Below are 15,786 nucleotides of genomic sequence, written 5' to 3'. Positions count from 1 at the left end.
GTTTATTGTTGACACACTATGGTTTTAAGTGAGCTACAAAAATAAGTACGCCAAGTGTGTATCAGAGCCATTGGACACAAATCCATCTTTAGTAGTATCTCCTCCCACTCATGAATAAAGTATTCTCTTTTTTATGCTAAAGGATTCCTACAGCATCTTCTCCACAATACAGAACACATTGCTAGCAATTTGATATGGTAGGATTCAATCTTCACTACTTTCACTACCAATAAAAAACCTGTTCCTTTTCTACATTTTGTCCACAGCCCATTTATTTTACTAGCATTCTGCAACATGGATATGATTTTTTCTTACAGGGACAAGGAACTATTAGAAAATAAGCATGCATCAAGAGTACCTTGGGTTTGATGTTTTCATGGTCAGAAGGCAGGGAAAAAGACTGTGGTGAAGTCAGCTCTCTGGGTCTTGATGGCAGTATACCTGGTGACTTGTCTGAGATGGGAGATCTGCACTTTAGCACCGGTGAGGTGGCAGATTGCTCAGGTCTTGGAGAGGAGGAATTAGACCTATAACTTGCATGCACCAATGAAGAATTAAACTGCAGTGGGTGGGAATTAATATTACTAGTTTGTGGAACTGGTGGGGTAGAGTGAGGCTGTGGGAGAGACCACCTCTTTGAGACACTGGAAGGGGTAGGAGAGGAGGCACCCATGTCCTGAATAGACATTTGGGATGAATCTGACTTAGATCTAGAAGACGAGTGCGAAAGACTTGGGGTAGGAGATGAGTGTTTTTCTAGGGTGGGGGAGAATACACCACTAAGATTGGTAGAAGAAAGCAAAGGATATGACTGGCAGGTAAAGATGGGTGAGTAAGTGTGTACTCTCTGAGACTTCTGAGGTGCCTGGGATCTGGAGGCAGCATACCGCAGCCCTTCTGGAGAAGGAGCTAAGGAAGAGGGAGCTGGGGCACAAGGAGGAAGCAGTGTAGATTGCAAATCTGGAGAGACAACTGATCTTCTATGATAGGAGGAGAGGGATGACAGAGAACTCTGGGAGTCTGGAGAAAGTGTTTGAACTGGAAGGTGCTTTTTAGGAGAAAGGGACCTCGCTCGAGGGGTGGGATGAGGCTTGGAGGGAAAAGGCAGATGCTGAGCCCATCCTGAAAGCCAGCAATCCTCTCTGTTGGGAGAATCTGGCCATATAGGAGGGCTTGAAACAGATTTCTTGGGAGTTGGGGGAGTTGTTTTGGACTTTTGATCTATTGCAAGTGTTGACGAACCGAGGGAGCTACGAGAAAATGTGGGACAAGAAGCAGGAGAAAGTGGTCTCCGCTGAGAGGAGCCTGATCTCAAAATAGCAGTTAAGAGAGTCAGTCTGGTTGGCAGAGGGGATTTGACTCCTGACTTTGCTAAATTTCCTCTAGATGACATTTGTGCACAAGGCTCATTTATACTACATATTGTTGAAGAGGAGTCATAAAGAGAGGGTGGAGACAAAGGTTTAGGAGTAGGAGATAATGAATGTGTTATTATATGTACAGGGAGAGGAGATAAAGCATTCAATCTTTTGGAAGAACTGGGGGATGAAGTCTGAGCTGAGGATCCTTGTATTTCAGCTGAACATGGAGAACTGGGGAAAAGACTTGAGCTCTTTGCTGGAACAGAGGATGTGGTGAAGTCTCCCATTTTGCAAACACAGCCAGGAGTATAGAGACTTGGTGTTTGTAGGTTATCAGACAATTGAGGAGTGGAGTACCAACTCTTTGATGCAGAAGAGGATATTTTAGACATGGAGGGATGCGAACTATGGGAAGCAGACTGAAAGTAGAGAGATGAGTCTTGCTTAGAAAACCCAGTTGCTGACTGCCAGTTGTTACAGGAATCTTCCAGCGAAGAGGCTTGATTCATGTTAGCCATGGCACCACATGCTACTTTCTGATTAATTGGAGAAATTAAGTGGACAGCAGGTGGTTTAGAGGAAAGATGATCAGAGGTGGAAAGAGTAGAAATTAACTGGAGAAAAAAGAAAAACAGAAATGTTAATGTAGGTGGAACCTGTGGAACTGTTAAATACCCCACATTTCAGTCCTGTGGTCATGCATATAGGCTTTCCATTAGTACTGCTGTGTGGATTAAAAGCACAGGGCTATCTTAAATTTGGACATATAGCCTGATGGATAAGGCTCTCTAGGGGAGGTGACTGAGGCAGACAAGTTATATGCTAGTTTGGTTTTATGAGACCTCAGTTTTGTTGACATAAGCAAGGTTCAAGGCTACAGTATTTTTCATTTTAGGTAAAACCCAATAGAGTTGTGCCATGAGTGTCCAGAATCATGTGATGTCATTCCCATTGTATAAACACAACAGAAAGTGAGAAAATTGCAATAGTGTCCCATCTCACTTTACCAGTTCAGTAGAAAGCAGCCTTTCTGAAAATGGGATTCAAGTAAATTGCTTATTTTCTAATTCAGTAAACAACCCCTTCTGCAGCACTGTGATATCAGAATGAGAAATTTGTTCGGAACTACTTAAATCAGACATCCAGTTTGGTTTTCCCTTTTCCTGTCATTCACAGAGCAGTGCATTTGACAGTTTGCAGCCATGTAAGAGTCCTTATCCCCTTCTCCACAGTCTTTCGATACACTAATAAAGCAGTAACAAGCTCTTTCATGAGTGCCTTTTTTCTTGAGTCTATTCTAATTAGGATTTGTCAAAACTAATTAGAGCATACAAGTATATTATCAACCTTTCATACAGTTTCATGCTTCTAAAGAAAGAAGTTCTTTTAAAATCTTCCAAGTTATTATAATGCTGAAATTAAAAACTGATGTATACAAAATAGAATAAAACATATCAGTATGAAATAGTGAGTTAAGTCAACTGTAAAACCAAAAGGCTACAAACTGTCACCTAACATTTGACAGAGCAATTTGAAAGTAGGGAAATTGGCTCTAATTTCATCAAACTTGATATAAATATAAGAACACCTATTTAACTACTGTTTGATACCCTGAGAAGATTATGCAGCTCTATAAAAGACAATTATACTATTCAGTTTCCACACACAACTTGTACATGGCTGTGGCTCGGGCATGAATTATATTTTTTAATACAAATGTCTCACCCATAATAGAGAGGAATTACTATTATTGTTATTGTTATTATGTAATATAGTATTGATTTATCATAAAGAACTAATCAAATAATTTTCAAATGAGAGCACATACCTGAAGAAGCTCCGACAAAAAAACCAAGACTTAGAGGCTTCCAAGGGCTAAACTATGCCTAAACCACTAAATATGGATAAACACCACTTCAAAACCCTATTAGCCCTTATAACTTAAAATGAGTAAGCTCTTCCTGCTAAATGAGACCATATAAACAGCAAGCCTTGTAAAACAAGGACACTTTCTGTATAAGGTAACTTCAAAAAACCCAAGTCAATGCTTTGATTTATAGGAATAAACACAAAACATCAGAATGCCTTTTAAACCCCACTAACTTCCCCTTGTTTTATACATGTGCTAAGGTGTCCCATTTCAAGGAAAGTCAAGGGATGTATACAGGGTGAATATTAGAATATAAACATTTATATCCATTATGTCATTGCACCATATATTTCATTTGATTAAGAAATTACGACTCTTGCTGAAAAAGCTGCTAATTAAGAAGTAGTAAAAATACTGGAAATTGAGGATAATTTACCAATCCTTAAGTATTATGAAAGATTATTATTAAATATGTCATGAAACAAAAAATTATTTAACAACTTAAAAAGCAGTGTGGTAATAAATCTGATAATTTGGAGCAGCCTCCTGAATTTAATAATGATTTCTGGAAGTTGATCAACTATCAAAACAGAACTCGGGTATAAAATCTCTATATTTCAAAACAGGATAGATTAATTTCCCCTACAAAGACAACAGATTAAAAGAAAATGGGCAACAAATATGAAACTTCATAATAAAAGAGCAGGATGTGCCATGACTTCTAAATAGTAAAATTTAATAAGAAAAATTTATAAGCAGCTAGGAAAATGTTCATGGTAGCAGATGATAAATATGCTCCTGCAAGTGTAATAAAGACATTTCGCAGTAGTCTTCCAGTTTAAACACCACTGAACATTTACATGCTGAGGTAACTGAGCAATTAATCAAGTCTTCAGAAAAAAAATTTCTATTGTAACACAGTATTAACCACATCTATAAATGATCAACCTCTTATTTACAGGACCAAAGAATCATAAATCAAAGTAGATTGGAAGTAACTTCTAGAGGTCACCTAGTCCAGCCTTCTATTCAAAGCAGGGCCCTCACCAGCACCAGTGGGTCAGGCAGCTGTGGCCGTGTCTCACCAAGCCTCTGAAGCCCTAATAGAGCTGGCTCCAGCACCCCCAGGCAGACTGTGTCAGTGCTGCACTACCTCCCAGTGAGGAAGTTGCTTGTGATGTCCATCAAGGACCTCACATGCTTCAATTTGCAACCACTGATGTCTCACCTGCACCTGCAGAGAACAGTTTGACTCTGTTTTCTCCATAACTGCCCTTCAAGTAGCTGTGGGTGGTTTCTAGATATCTCCTTGGCTGCCTCTTGGTGGGAGTCAACAAAGCCAATTCCCTCAGCCTCAGCTCACATATGCACCAGACACATTTACAGCTTGGTGCTGGACCCCATTCCCTTCCTCATATCTCTCTTGAATTTGGGGGTTGCTGGCCACCAAGCTGAGTATTATTTTACAGTTGCAGCCTCACCAGTGCTAGTTGGTGAGATATAATAACTTCCCTCAATCACTGGATTTTTTTTCCCTTTGTTTTTCTGTTCAGTTTCTCTATTGGTTTAAAACCCTCCTCTAATTGTATTGGATTAGTGCAGAAGAAGTCACTGACAAAACTAGATTTGTGTTGCTTTGATCTGTGACTCAACTGCAAACCTTTTTGTCCTCTCAGTAACACCTCAGATATACATTTCCCAAAAGTATATGAGGAAAGTTGAAATAAGTGCCAAGGTTACCGTAGTTGAAAGGGACCAAGGCACTTGAAAAGGATCTTGATGTCTCATAGGCAGTAATTCCAGAATTATCAAAGTGGTCATAATATTAGTACTGAGCCTTGCCCACGAGACCTTCAGCACATTTGAAATGGCAGAATTGAGCTTTCTGGTGGTCTGTTTGGTGAGGTCACATTGTTTTGGAAGGACACTAAACATGTGGTTACTTATACCAGCAAGACTGTGAAAGATGTGCTGGTCAAATAGGAAAAAGGAAAGAGTGAGGCACACTGAGAGCCCCAAAGGCAAAAGTCACATACGAGAGAAGATATGGCTTTGATGTAAACCTGGTCCTGGGTGAGTTAACCATGCTTTGATCTCAGTAGAATTTGATTATAGATAGGAAACAATAAAAGTAAATTACCTACAAAGCCTGCAATCTGAAAACCAGAAAGTCAGAAGGAAGCTCTGGACATTGTAGAAAACTTGACAAACTCTCTGGAGACAACACAGTAAAACAGACTGTAAACTGAGACCCAGTTAAGATGCCATTTACAACAGTCCAGTTTCTCCCAACATGGAAGGTTCATTGCCCTGGTGATGGCAGGAGTTTGTAGGGACTCTTGACTTATTTTTCTGGAAAAGCCAAACCAGATGGCACTCACTGGACAGAGGAATGCCAAGTGACTTTTACTAGCTAAAAATCCTACAGGTTATTGATCTCCGCAGTGAGTCAAGAAATTTCTCATAGCTGGACTTGTGTCCTGGCATTCAGGGAAGCAGACATCCTGCCCAACTCAAAGGGTAAAATTCTAAGGGCAGGAGTCAGTCTGACTCTGTCTTGCATGGCTAAACATTCTTTAACATAAAAAAGAAAAGGCAAAAAAACTCCAACACAACATACAAACAGTAAACTATCACCAAAAAATTCCAAATATGACCAGAAGAATGGATTGCTCTTTCAGACTTTGAATATAGTATGGCAGTTTCCAATATCAGTCAGAACATTTATGTCTCAAAGAACAATAGTAGCTTCCAATTTTGTCAGTGTTTTTCTTTTTTTCTTTCATTTAAACAAAGTCAGAAATGAATGAAGCTGTAGGAGCCCTCTGGTTCAGTTAGAGTGATGTCTTCTGCAACACAATGGTCCCCAAAAGTGGTCCTTGCTTTTTTCACATCTGACAGGAAACTCATAGTCTAATCATGCTTTTAAATTAACATGATGTTATATGCAATAACTCTTAAGTGGGACATGATACTGCCCATATAATCCAATAACTGACAAGGTAGCCCATATATGGAATCCTCTGTAGAAAGGAAATGTACTAACAGAGAAACAATGCACCCATTTAATCTTTTCATATTTTTCCTGCATTTCAGAACTAATGATATTTCATGCAATATCAACTAGAAAGAGTGATGCCTAAGGAAACACCTTAGAATCAGAACAACAATGAAAGGTAGTCTAGTAAAAACATCTTTTTCTTATGAAGCCATAGAGATGGCTAGAGATACTTAGATAATGAAGATTGAAGAAGTACTTAGTCTTGAAAACTTGTGACTTAAGGAAAATGATGAGATGTGCAATTACCCATATCACATACTACCCCTCTTCATGCTCAGGTGAACAGTTAGCAATGTCAGGCTTAATTTCTTGTTCTGTGCACATCCGTATATTTTTTTACATAACCAGCCAAATCCCTGTTTACTTGTCAAGTCATCAAGCATAAGAAAGATACAGCATATGAATTTTTCTGTAGAGTATTCCAAAATCCACCCAATTTCTGTAATAGCTTTTCTAAAAAACACTCAAGTAAGCCTGACAGAATCTGCATACTGAACATTGCTGAAGTAAAATGTTCAGTAAAGTAATATGTCTCTAGGACAAGTATTCTTTTACAGGCTGCTTACTCTATGTATGCCTTTATCCCTACCTCAGGTAAAATTCTCACTGATTTCACTGGGAGTTTCTAGGAAGAAATGAACATTTCATAATGCTGTGAATCCCAAAACAGCAAAAAATCCCAGAGGGGACTTCTTAGTCACAATTTCTTCAATCAAAAATTGACACTGAATTTGATGAAAAAATGAATGGCAAAAACATTTCAACACAAGATAGGAAATATTATTTATTTTCATAAACAAAGTAGCCATGCTTAACTTTTGTTTTTAAATGATTGATGAAGAATTGCATTTTCAACTCATGGAAGCCCTGTTGGGGTCAAAGGAAATGTCTGAATTTATTCCATATGAGAAGGATGTTGCTATTTTGCTAAAGGTGGAATTTTACAATGTATATACACCCCTCAATACTATCAGTACTTTTTCCAAGATGGGAGATATTAACTTTTCACGTTAATTGAAATTGAATTGATGAATTTTGTAAATGCAATGTTTCAAAGAGTCTTTTTTTAAATGTCCCAGGGAGAATTTAAAATTTAATAAATCTTTAAATGCAACCTATAAAGATCAACGTAAAACAAAACTTTTATCTTCATTAGTTCTTTACACCTGTGCAAAGTCAGTGTTAACTAACAATCAGAATAATAGGATTTTTTACAGCCTCTTTCTCTCGTAGAAAGGGCTGCAGTGAGCGCTGAGAAAAAAAATCTGGGTCTAGAAAGTCTAATGCTAATAATTCAAATGATCTCAAGGCTCCATTGATTTCAATGACCTTACCAATTTAGACTGGCTAGGAATCCAACACCTTCTGATTAACTTGCTGTCATGATAAGCTGCTCTGAAAGGAAAGAATAGCTCTTCATTACTACTCCACACACACACAGAATCATATGGAGAGGAAGCAAGTCAGAAGTGTTGGGCCAACTCCTTAAAGTCCAAGTGTTACAGAAATGGCCAACAAAAATGTTAATTAAAGAATAAATTGACCAAGCTGCTTTACAAGCTGACTCAGTATCCATGTCCTGAAAGCTTTAGAAAGTAAAGGTTATCTCTAGAGTCTAAAGAACAGGTTACCTGATGTTTTTGTGGATCAGTAGTACTGTGGGAAAGTGCAGCACCTGGAAGGTGCCCATCGCCAGGAGGTTTCCCTGCCCCGGTGCCAGAGGAAACATGGGATGTGGTCAGCAGCTGAGCACTGATGGGACCATAGCCATTGGAAGGCCGATGAACATTGTTCGAGGCAGCAGTTACTTCATCTTCATCACCGGAGTCCGTAATCAGGATGAACTCAGCCTTAAAAAGGTCATTCTCCTGCATTTCTCCTTTGCTTGAATTACACCCCAGGGACTGGAAAGCCGTTTGCGTGTTGTCTGCACAGACAGTGGACACACAGGCTTGTCTGGCCCCACTCTTTAAGGCCAGCTCATGGGAGACTGTGTTAGACTGCAAAAGATACAAGGAGAAAGATCCCAATTAACTGTATTTTATTTATGTTCCCCAAAATGTGAAGTAAATTAGGCTTTCAGGGTGGCTGGCTCTGTGCTACCAAAAGTGCAGAGGGCAAATGAAAAATTTGGGCATGAGCGCCCAGCAGAAACCACCACCCCAGGGAGCCCCCTGCTTCCAGCCCCCCAGCCCATGCTGCAGGTGCTGCCTTACCAGAAACTCACAGAGCAACAGGGAACTCTTTTTAGAAAGCACAGCAATGGCCTAAGACCGGGGCTGCCCCGGGAACTAAGAAGAAGGGTGCAGTCAAGCCGAATGAGCTGTCAGACCAGACTACACCAGACATGATGGGAAGGCATCCCGACTGCTGGATCCACAGAAGCAGACAATGCTCCTCAGAGGAGTCTGACAGACAAATCTGGGACAAAACCTATACATATTAATGAAGAAACAAAGGCCCTTAAGAGAGGGCATTCTCCAAAGAGAGCAGACAAAGACTCAGAGGTCAGAGAGCTTTACTGTATGTTCAAGCTTCTCAGCACAGACCACAATTGTTCTTCAGATTTTCTGCAATTTCCACATCCAGTATGTCACTTCTCAAGCATGCTTTGGATGAGAGAAGGAATAGTGCAAACTGCACATACAACACGCACATCATCAAATCATTTGGTATTGAAATTATTGTAAATCTTATTTCCCTTGGAGAAGGAATAAGGCAAATGAATAGGCATGCTGTGTATTGCAAGAGAAAGCCTCCAGATGGGGCTCATATTTGAATATTGCTTGAGGAATACGGTAATTACAAATTTCCACTTCACTTGCAGCTCCAAGAGTCCCTGGAGCTCAGTTCTTTGAAAAGACATTGGACCACAAAGAGGGATACCACCAGTATGAGTTTGACAGTGTTATTTTGATTATCTGATGTTGGTTAATTTCTTAAAATATTGTTCAGGTTCTAGACATTTTAGAAAAGGTGCTAATCTATGCTATGAAGGCCTCAGTACTGCATCAACTGCCAGAAAAGTATTCTCTGCCTACTGAGAAACACAGGGGCATGGATGACAGGAAGACCTGATTCTGCTTTTCCCAGGGCATTACTTGCAGAAAAACCAATACAGAATGGCTGGAAATGTAACTAATGAGTTAAACATCCTGAGGATAATAATCCAGTGAGTGTCTCTTCAAATACATCCCCTCTTTGCTCAGATCTAATCCCATTTTAGACAGATAGGACACTGAAAATCCTGGAGCATGTTCAGGTCAGAGAGCTGTGAACTCCTGTGAAAAGTTCATTACATGGAAGAGCACCCAGAACTGGCAGCCCCAGCAATGTCCCAGGGAAGGAGCTGTTACTCAAGGGCAAAATTGCTCTAAGAGTTAATATTAATCTGAAGGTTACAGTAGCCTTTCAAGCAGCATGGAATAAAATAAGAGGCCATTAAGTGGTGTGAGGCAGGAAAGGAATAACAAACACTGTGGGTTGACTAAAGGAAGCAGAACCAGGAATGTTGTGCTGCTGGCTTCACCATTGCAGGAAATCACAGGGACAAGCTTTCAAGTAAAAATCTCACTTTCACTTTGATGCATTATCATGCAGCTATGAAAGGGATTGGCACCTCTGCTGGAAGCCACAGCACTGGCACCTGCTGAAACCAGGATCCAGTGAGCAACTCCTGGTCAGTTCCTGTGTAATAACAGCCTTCTCACACCACCCGTGCGGCCTTGAAGATCAGGAAGGAATTCCCCCTCATCTGCCAAGAATATAGTCTTGCATGACTGACAGAGGACAATATTGAGATGGGCAAAGGTTTCCTTCCAATATAAACTCTGCCAAAGGCAAAACAAGCTATTGAGCAGACATCGGCCTTCTCTTGCACAGTGATTCTACATCTTGGTAATTAAAACCAAGCACAAGCCAAGAAACCATTCAAGGGAAAGAGCTTCAGTTCAGTGATGCTTAAAATAAATTTTTCTCTATCTTTTGAAAGAGTGGAAAAATTATTGCAAACAAAAATCTACCTTATTTAAAATTTCTTGATTGCTCAGATCTGTTGGTTCCTCTGGAATTGTCACAAGGAACTCAGAGATATCCACAACCTCAAAATGAGTTGGAAGTCGTCCAATGGATGGCACAAATGTGAAGGTCAATGGTTTGGTTCCAGGTTCTTGAGAAATGACCTACAAAACACATAATTAGCTCAACCTTTTTATCCAAATAAATATGATTTTTGTCAGAATTGAAATAACATGAATAACATGAAATTAATAATCTGTATAACCTACATGGTTATTATTAACTATACTGGTCATTGTTTGGTTTGGGTTTGGTTTTTTTGGGTCATTGTTTATTCAGTTCTTCTTTAACAGACAAAATACTGCCTTGATTATACCCATCAACATCCTATATATTCTAGTGGTGTGGCACAGCAGACAGGAGAACATTTGTTCAATAATTTGTTATTCTTTCAATTTTCCATAAAAGAATCAAAAACCATATTCAATCCATTTCAAGGTTGGTTTTATCTTTATTTAACTCCACTTCAGTAGAACAACAATTTAATTATACCAGCGTATCTGGGCAGTATATTTGGTTTACAACTTAAAGCAAATTGGGAAAACCTTTGCTCTGCATAAAGAAAGCAAAACATGTTCACATTTTCTAATGCAAATGCAGCTAATTCTGAACAATATCTGGGATGAATTCTAATTCATGTATCTTCTCCCATTTTCTATGGGCCATTCAGTCACATATAACTTTGTGTCTGGTTGCTTATTCCTCCCTCCCCATCTTGCCTTCTCTCTAGGTCCAAGTACATAGGGCCTGAAAGCACCAAAGACAAGAGAGACTAAGAGAAGGCAATTTCACCTAAACGTTCAGTTTTATCACAGTGCTCTCTTATCCCTCCCATCTTCTTCGCAGGAGATACAAGACAGGGAAACAAAGTCCATACGATGTTACAACTCTCAGTTGCTTTGCCAGATATAAAGAAGAGGAACCGCAAATGCCTCATCCAGTTAAAAGGAGGGAAGTGCATCCCAAACCATTGAACCCGACATGCTGACTTTCCCAGTACTTGTAAAAAATCCTTCTTTCTGATTCCAAACTATGGAGTATATTGATTTTCCTTTGCTTTATCATCTGATTTAAAAGTTATGGCAGTTAATTGTCTTTTCAATAAACTCCGGTATGCAGAGGCTCAAATTGTATTGAATGATACAGGAAAAGAAGATTATTGCTTTGGTTCTTTTTTTTGCTTGCTTGTTTAAAGTGAAATAAATTGGAGAGCTATGACTTTCACTATGTTTCTTTGTAATTTGCATCTCTAAGTAAATAGCAGTTATGGAACAGAGTGGAATTATGGTTTACCATACTCGATCTTCTCATGGCTGGAACATGAAAAATGATAGACACAGATTTCCAGTTTTAAAAAACTATAAGCGAATATAAGTTACTTCCACAACTGCCTCCTGGAGTGCTCGAGCAAAACAGAACCATGTTATTTGTAGAAATGCTATCAAGTGTTCTTTTCTCTACAGCTCTGCTCTCTCAGACACATCCAGGTGTGCAGGTGGTCTCCTATTTTTCTCAACCCCTCCATTTCACACAAGTGACTAAGCACTGGTGTATATGATGCATGGCCTGAATCAGTAGCAAAAAAAGTGACTGCTAAATGCTCCAACATGGCAGAAGCTCAGGGTGTCATTTTATGTGAAGGAGAAATGTAGGTCTGTCATTCTCTCAGCAGCCAAGGTACCTGAATCTGATCATTGCTTTTGTTAAAACAGCAACACAAATTTTAAATATTATTAGCCAGCACATTAAGCACTTAGTCCTTTCTCCTGATAAAAGTCAGAGTAACATCAGTAATTGAGAGTGTGCTCACTAGCAATCAGCTGCCAGTCCCCACAATACAGCCAGGGATGCAAGCACCTGCTGTACCTAAAGGTATCTTCAAGCAGGATTACCTGCACACAGGCAGAAGCACTCATCACATTAGCACTAGCGATTTCTGCACAGCTGATCTGATTCACACTCTTACACAGTACCTGGGTCTACATTAAAACCAACCAGAGATGGCCTTTGCTTTCCTACATTTCTGTAGCTGCGCTTTCATCTTCTGTCTTTAATTAGGAAATGCAGCTGGTGACTCTGGTACCTCAGTTGCCTTTACTAATACTTTTCCCCCTACCTCACCCTCTTGTCATGCTCTTGTTTTGACACTCAACAGCAGCTGTTCTGTATCAGTGGGTATTCTTGTGTCAGAGTGCAAAATATTCCTTATAAAACAAAAAGGAAGAGTGCAAATAGCAAGCCCAAACACAAACAGATTTATAGAAAATTACAATCAAATATGCTAACAGTGTTAAACTCACAGTATTTCATGTGCATATTTGTAATGAGGAAACACAAACAAAAAGTCAAGCTATAGGCTCCAGGCTGTTGCATAGTAACAGGGAGATCTTGCTAGTACCTAATTCCGTACTGTGTCTTACCCTGCACTTTCACTTTTATTGCTTTGGTATAAAAATTAAAGAACACACAAAGAAAACCTTGCTGTGTTTGGCCTTAAGACACTATGGAAATAATCACCAAAATTGCTCGCAAGCTAAAACTAAGACAGGAAAACAAAAAGACAGGCAAGCAAGAATTTTTTCAGTTGGAAGACGCCATGAAAGCATAGCATTATTTATATTCTCCTAGTGTATATTATTTTCCTAGAGTTTAGAAAGCATATATGAGTAAATAGAATTACTGCATTTCAGAAAGATTTAAGTTGCCAGATACTGTGTGAGTCAGTGATAGGAACGCGCTCCTCTTAGTTTCACTCATAGCAAGCGAGAAACAGAAACTTCCAGCAGGTAAAACTGGTCATGCAATCTAGGCTGCATCACAGAAACCTAGCCAACAACCAAATATCACAAGAGTAGCCAGAAAATACAAACATTTCCACTGCGGGAAACAAAAGAGAAATAATTCTCACTTAAAAATACTTTTAAGTAGTTATTTTCATTTTATAGATTTAAAAAAATAAGAAATACTTTGAAATTTTAAATTTTAATTGAACAATGTGAAGCAGAAGGAACAGTTACATATTACTTTTTTTTTAAGGTACAAAAAGGATTTTTGCACCTTTTTTCATATGTTCATCTCATTTATTCTCTCTCTCTCTGGCTGATGTTTCTATCCTTGAAGAACTGAAGGAAATGAACAGGTTGGAATTCCAGCATTTAATTACATCTATTAATAGCACTCTGACATGTAGAAGTAAACAAGAGAGAGACAAGCTTAAAATTCAAATATATATAATCATATATGAAACTTCATATCGTCTTTCCTCCATAATCAGTAGTAACAGCAAAAGGAATTCAATGCCATACATTCTCTGCTGCTGGAATTCACTTGAATCGATGCATTTACAGGGACAGAAAAATACCAAATGCCGAAGTCAATTGAAGGAATTGGCTTCAATCTATTGAAGTCAATACCAAGGAATTCTGTTTTATATTACATAATCAACTTTATGCACAATGAAATAATTGATTGTTTCTAATTGCAGCATTCATGTTATTTAGTTCTTTGAAGAACATAAATTATAAAGTTTAATATAAATAACCATTGAATATCCATCAGAGGCTATTGGCTGCTGCATAATGCATTGCCAAATAGCTTTTTATTCTAGATGACTTCTGTGAGTTCCTATGTCATCATTTTACAAACGAGTTTGTTGCATAATTTATACCATCAATTTGCAATTGCCCTAGGGATAGCAACTTAAATTATATTAATTATTGTTTTCATTACCTCAACTTCTACAGTCCTTACTTGTAGAGCACATTTTTAATGTCTTGGTTACCTTATGAACACAAACCAAGGCTTCCATTTAATCTATCATATGCTCTATATGCATTCAGCATACTGCCTATTTTATAATTGAAATTGAGGTCCCATTGCTTTTTAGGATTTCCTTCTGGAATACAGATGGTTAAAGTAAAAGAATATGGTGGTTCACATTACCACTTCTTCCACTTATTTGCTCATGTAAGTCATTTCAAAAATAAAACAACACCCTGAGAAAACCTCACTCTTGATCATCAAGTATTTCATTTTGAAGATATTTATTTGTTTAAAGGCCAGAAAAGGAAACATATCCATAAATAATTGCAAAATAGTAAGTGCATATCATGACATAGAGGCATGTTGACTGAAGCACTGTTATGCTCAGAGCCCAGATTCACATGCCCACAATCCCTGAGTGATAAATATAGCTCTAACACTGAGAGAGAGTACAGCAAATGCCATTCACCCAGCCAGGGAGAGAGGCCATCAAAAACACAGCCTGGGTTCTGTAACCTCTCCTTAAACTCCTTTCCTGTGTTCAGACTAAAGTCAAACCACAAAGATATTGTCTCCTCCTTATACAGAGAAAAAGTCTAGTCTACTGCAGATGGAATTATCAGCTAATGAGATGTAAGAATTTTCAGCCTGTCTTCATACCCTGACTTATTATAGCTATCACTGTAACCTAATATGGATTAGCTGTTTATTGTCTAATATGAGCTCTGGCTCATCTAAAACCTTTTACAAACAGAAGCAGATGATCATCTGAACACCAGCTTTCTATCTGTGAAACTTCGGGGGAAAAAGCTAAATCCGCTCTGAAAGTGCAGGATGAAATTACAGTCACGCGGAAGTTTGTGCCAAAGTTCCAAATGACAGCTGTGGTCGGAGCTTCCCCAAGCCCTGTGATGTGCCCATTGTATCACCTTCAGTAAAACAGTTTTTTCTTCTTTCAATACCGCAGCACGCACTAAAATGCAGACAAATATCTTTTGAAAATTAATGTGTGTAAAGCACTAGAAAGAGCAAATGAATAATAGCATAAAATTGTAATCTATTGTTCAAAATGCAAGAGCTCGTTCAGATGAAGTGTTTCTTTTCAAACATGATTTTAATTAGCTCTTCAGCCCAGCAGACTCTATACTACTGTAATAGCCCTTTCATACCTCTCTACACATATGCAGCCAAGTTTGATGAAAAGTAAGTAAAGGTAACCTTTAATTTCCTCCTTTTGCAAAGGCCAAGTAAAATACTTATGCTTAACTGATTTAAATGAATACAGTTTGAGTAAATGGCCATAAAACAGACCCTAAAGTGACTTAGGTCTTTAAATCCTGTTTTAGGATCACTAACAACCTTATTTGATCCAGTCTTCTAAACCTCCTAAGAAACATCTTCTAAGCTAAAACACCTCTGTTCTAACATCCCAAGCTGCTATAGTCTATCATCTATGCACAAACCCTCACCCAGGCAGTCCCACACCCAGACTGCCTCCAGCTTCTCCCTCAGCAGGTAATCACCACTTCCTTCTGTCTGTCCTGTATGTTTTGTGTGGATCAATCAGAAATCATGCTGATTTTGCAGTAGTGTGGCCAAGTTTGCCATCTGGTCTTGCACAGAAGGCAGTCAAGGACTGACAAAAGTAGACTGAA

General features: G+C 38.8%; 1 protein-coding gene across 5 annotated transcripts in view; it reads right to left on the bottom strand.

Annotated features, from left to right (window-relative positions):
• Window positions 1-15,786, bottom strand: part of MLIP (muscular LMNA interacting protein) — a 104,705-nt gene that overhangs the window by 48,575 nt on the left and 40,344 nt on the right. For all 5 annotated transcript variants that reach the window (XM_051777844.1, XM_051777843.1, XM_051777842.1 and 2 more), the window contains exons 2-4: window positions 10,315-10,473; window positions 7,924-8,292; window positions 359-1,975 (exon numbers count right to left, since the gene is read on the bottom strand). In XM_051777844.1, the coding sequence (XP_051633804.1) occupies window positions 359-1,975; window positions 7,924-8,292; window positions 10,315-10,473 (2,145 nt within the window). The remainder of the gene's footprint in view (window positions 1-358; window positions 1,976-7,923; window positions 8,293-10,314; window positions 10,474-15,786) is intronic.

The sequence above is a fragment of the Manacus candei genome, unplaced genomic scaffold (genome assembly GCF_025592945.1).
Source record: "Manacus candei isolate 608988 ecotype Guabito, Panama unplaced genomic scaffold, ASM2559294v1 h1tg000011l, whole genome shotgun sequence".
NCBI classification, from domain to species: Eukaryota; Metazoa; Chordata; class Aves; order Passeriformes; family Pipridae; genus Manacus; species Manacus candei.
The sequence above is the reverse complement of the archived record's forward strand: the minus strand, read 5'-3'. Positions and strand labels throughout refer to the sequence as shown.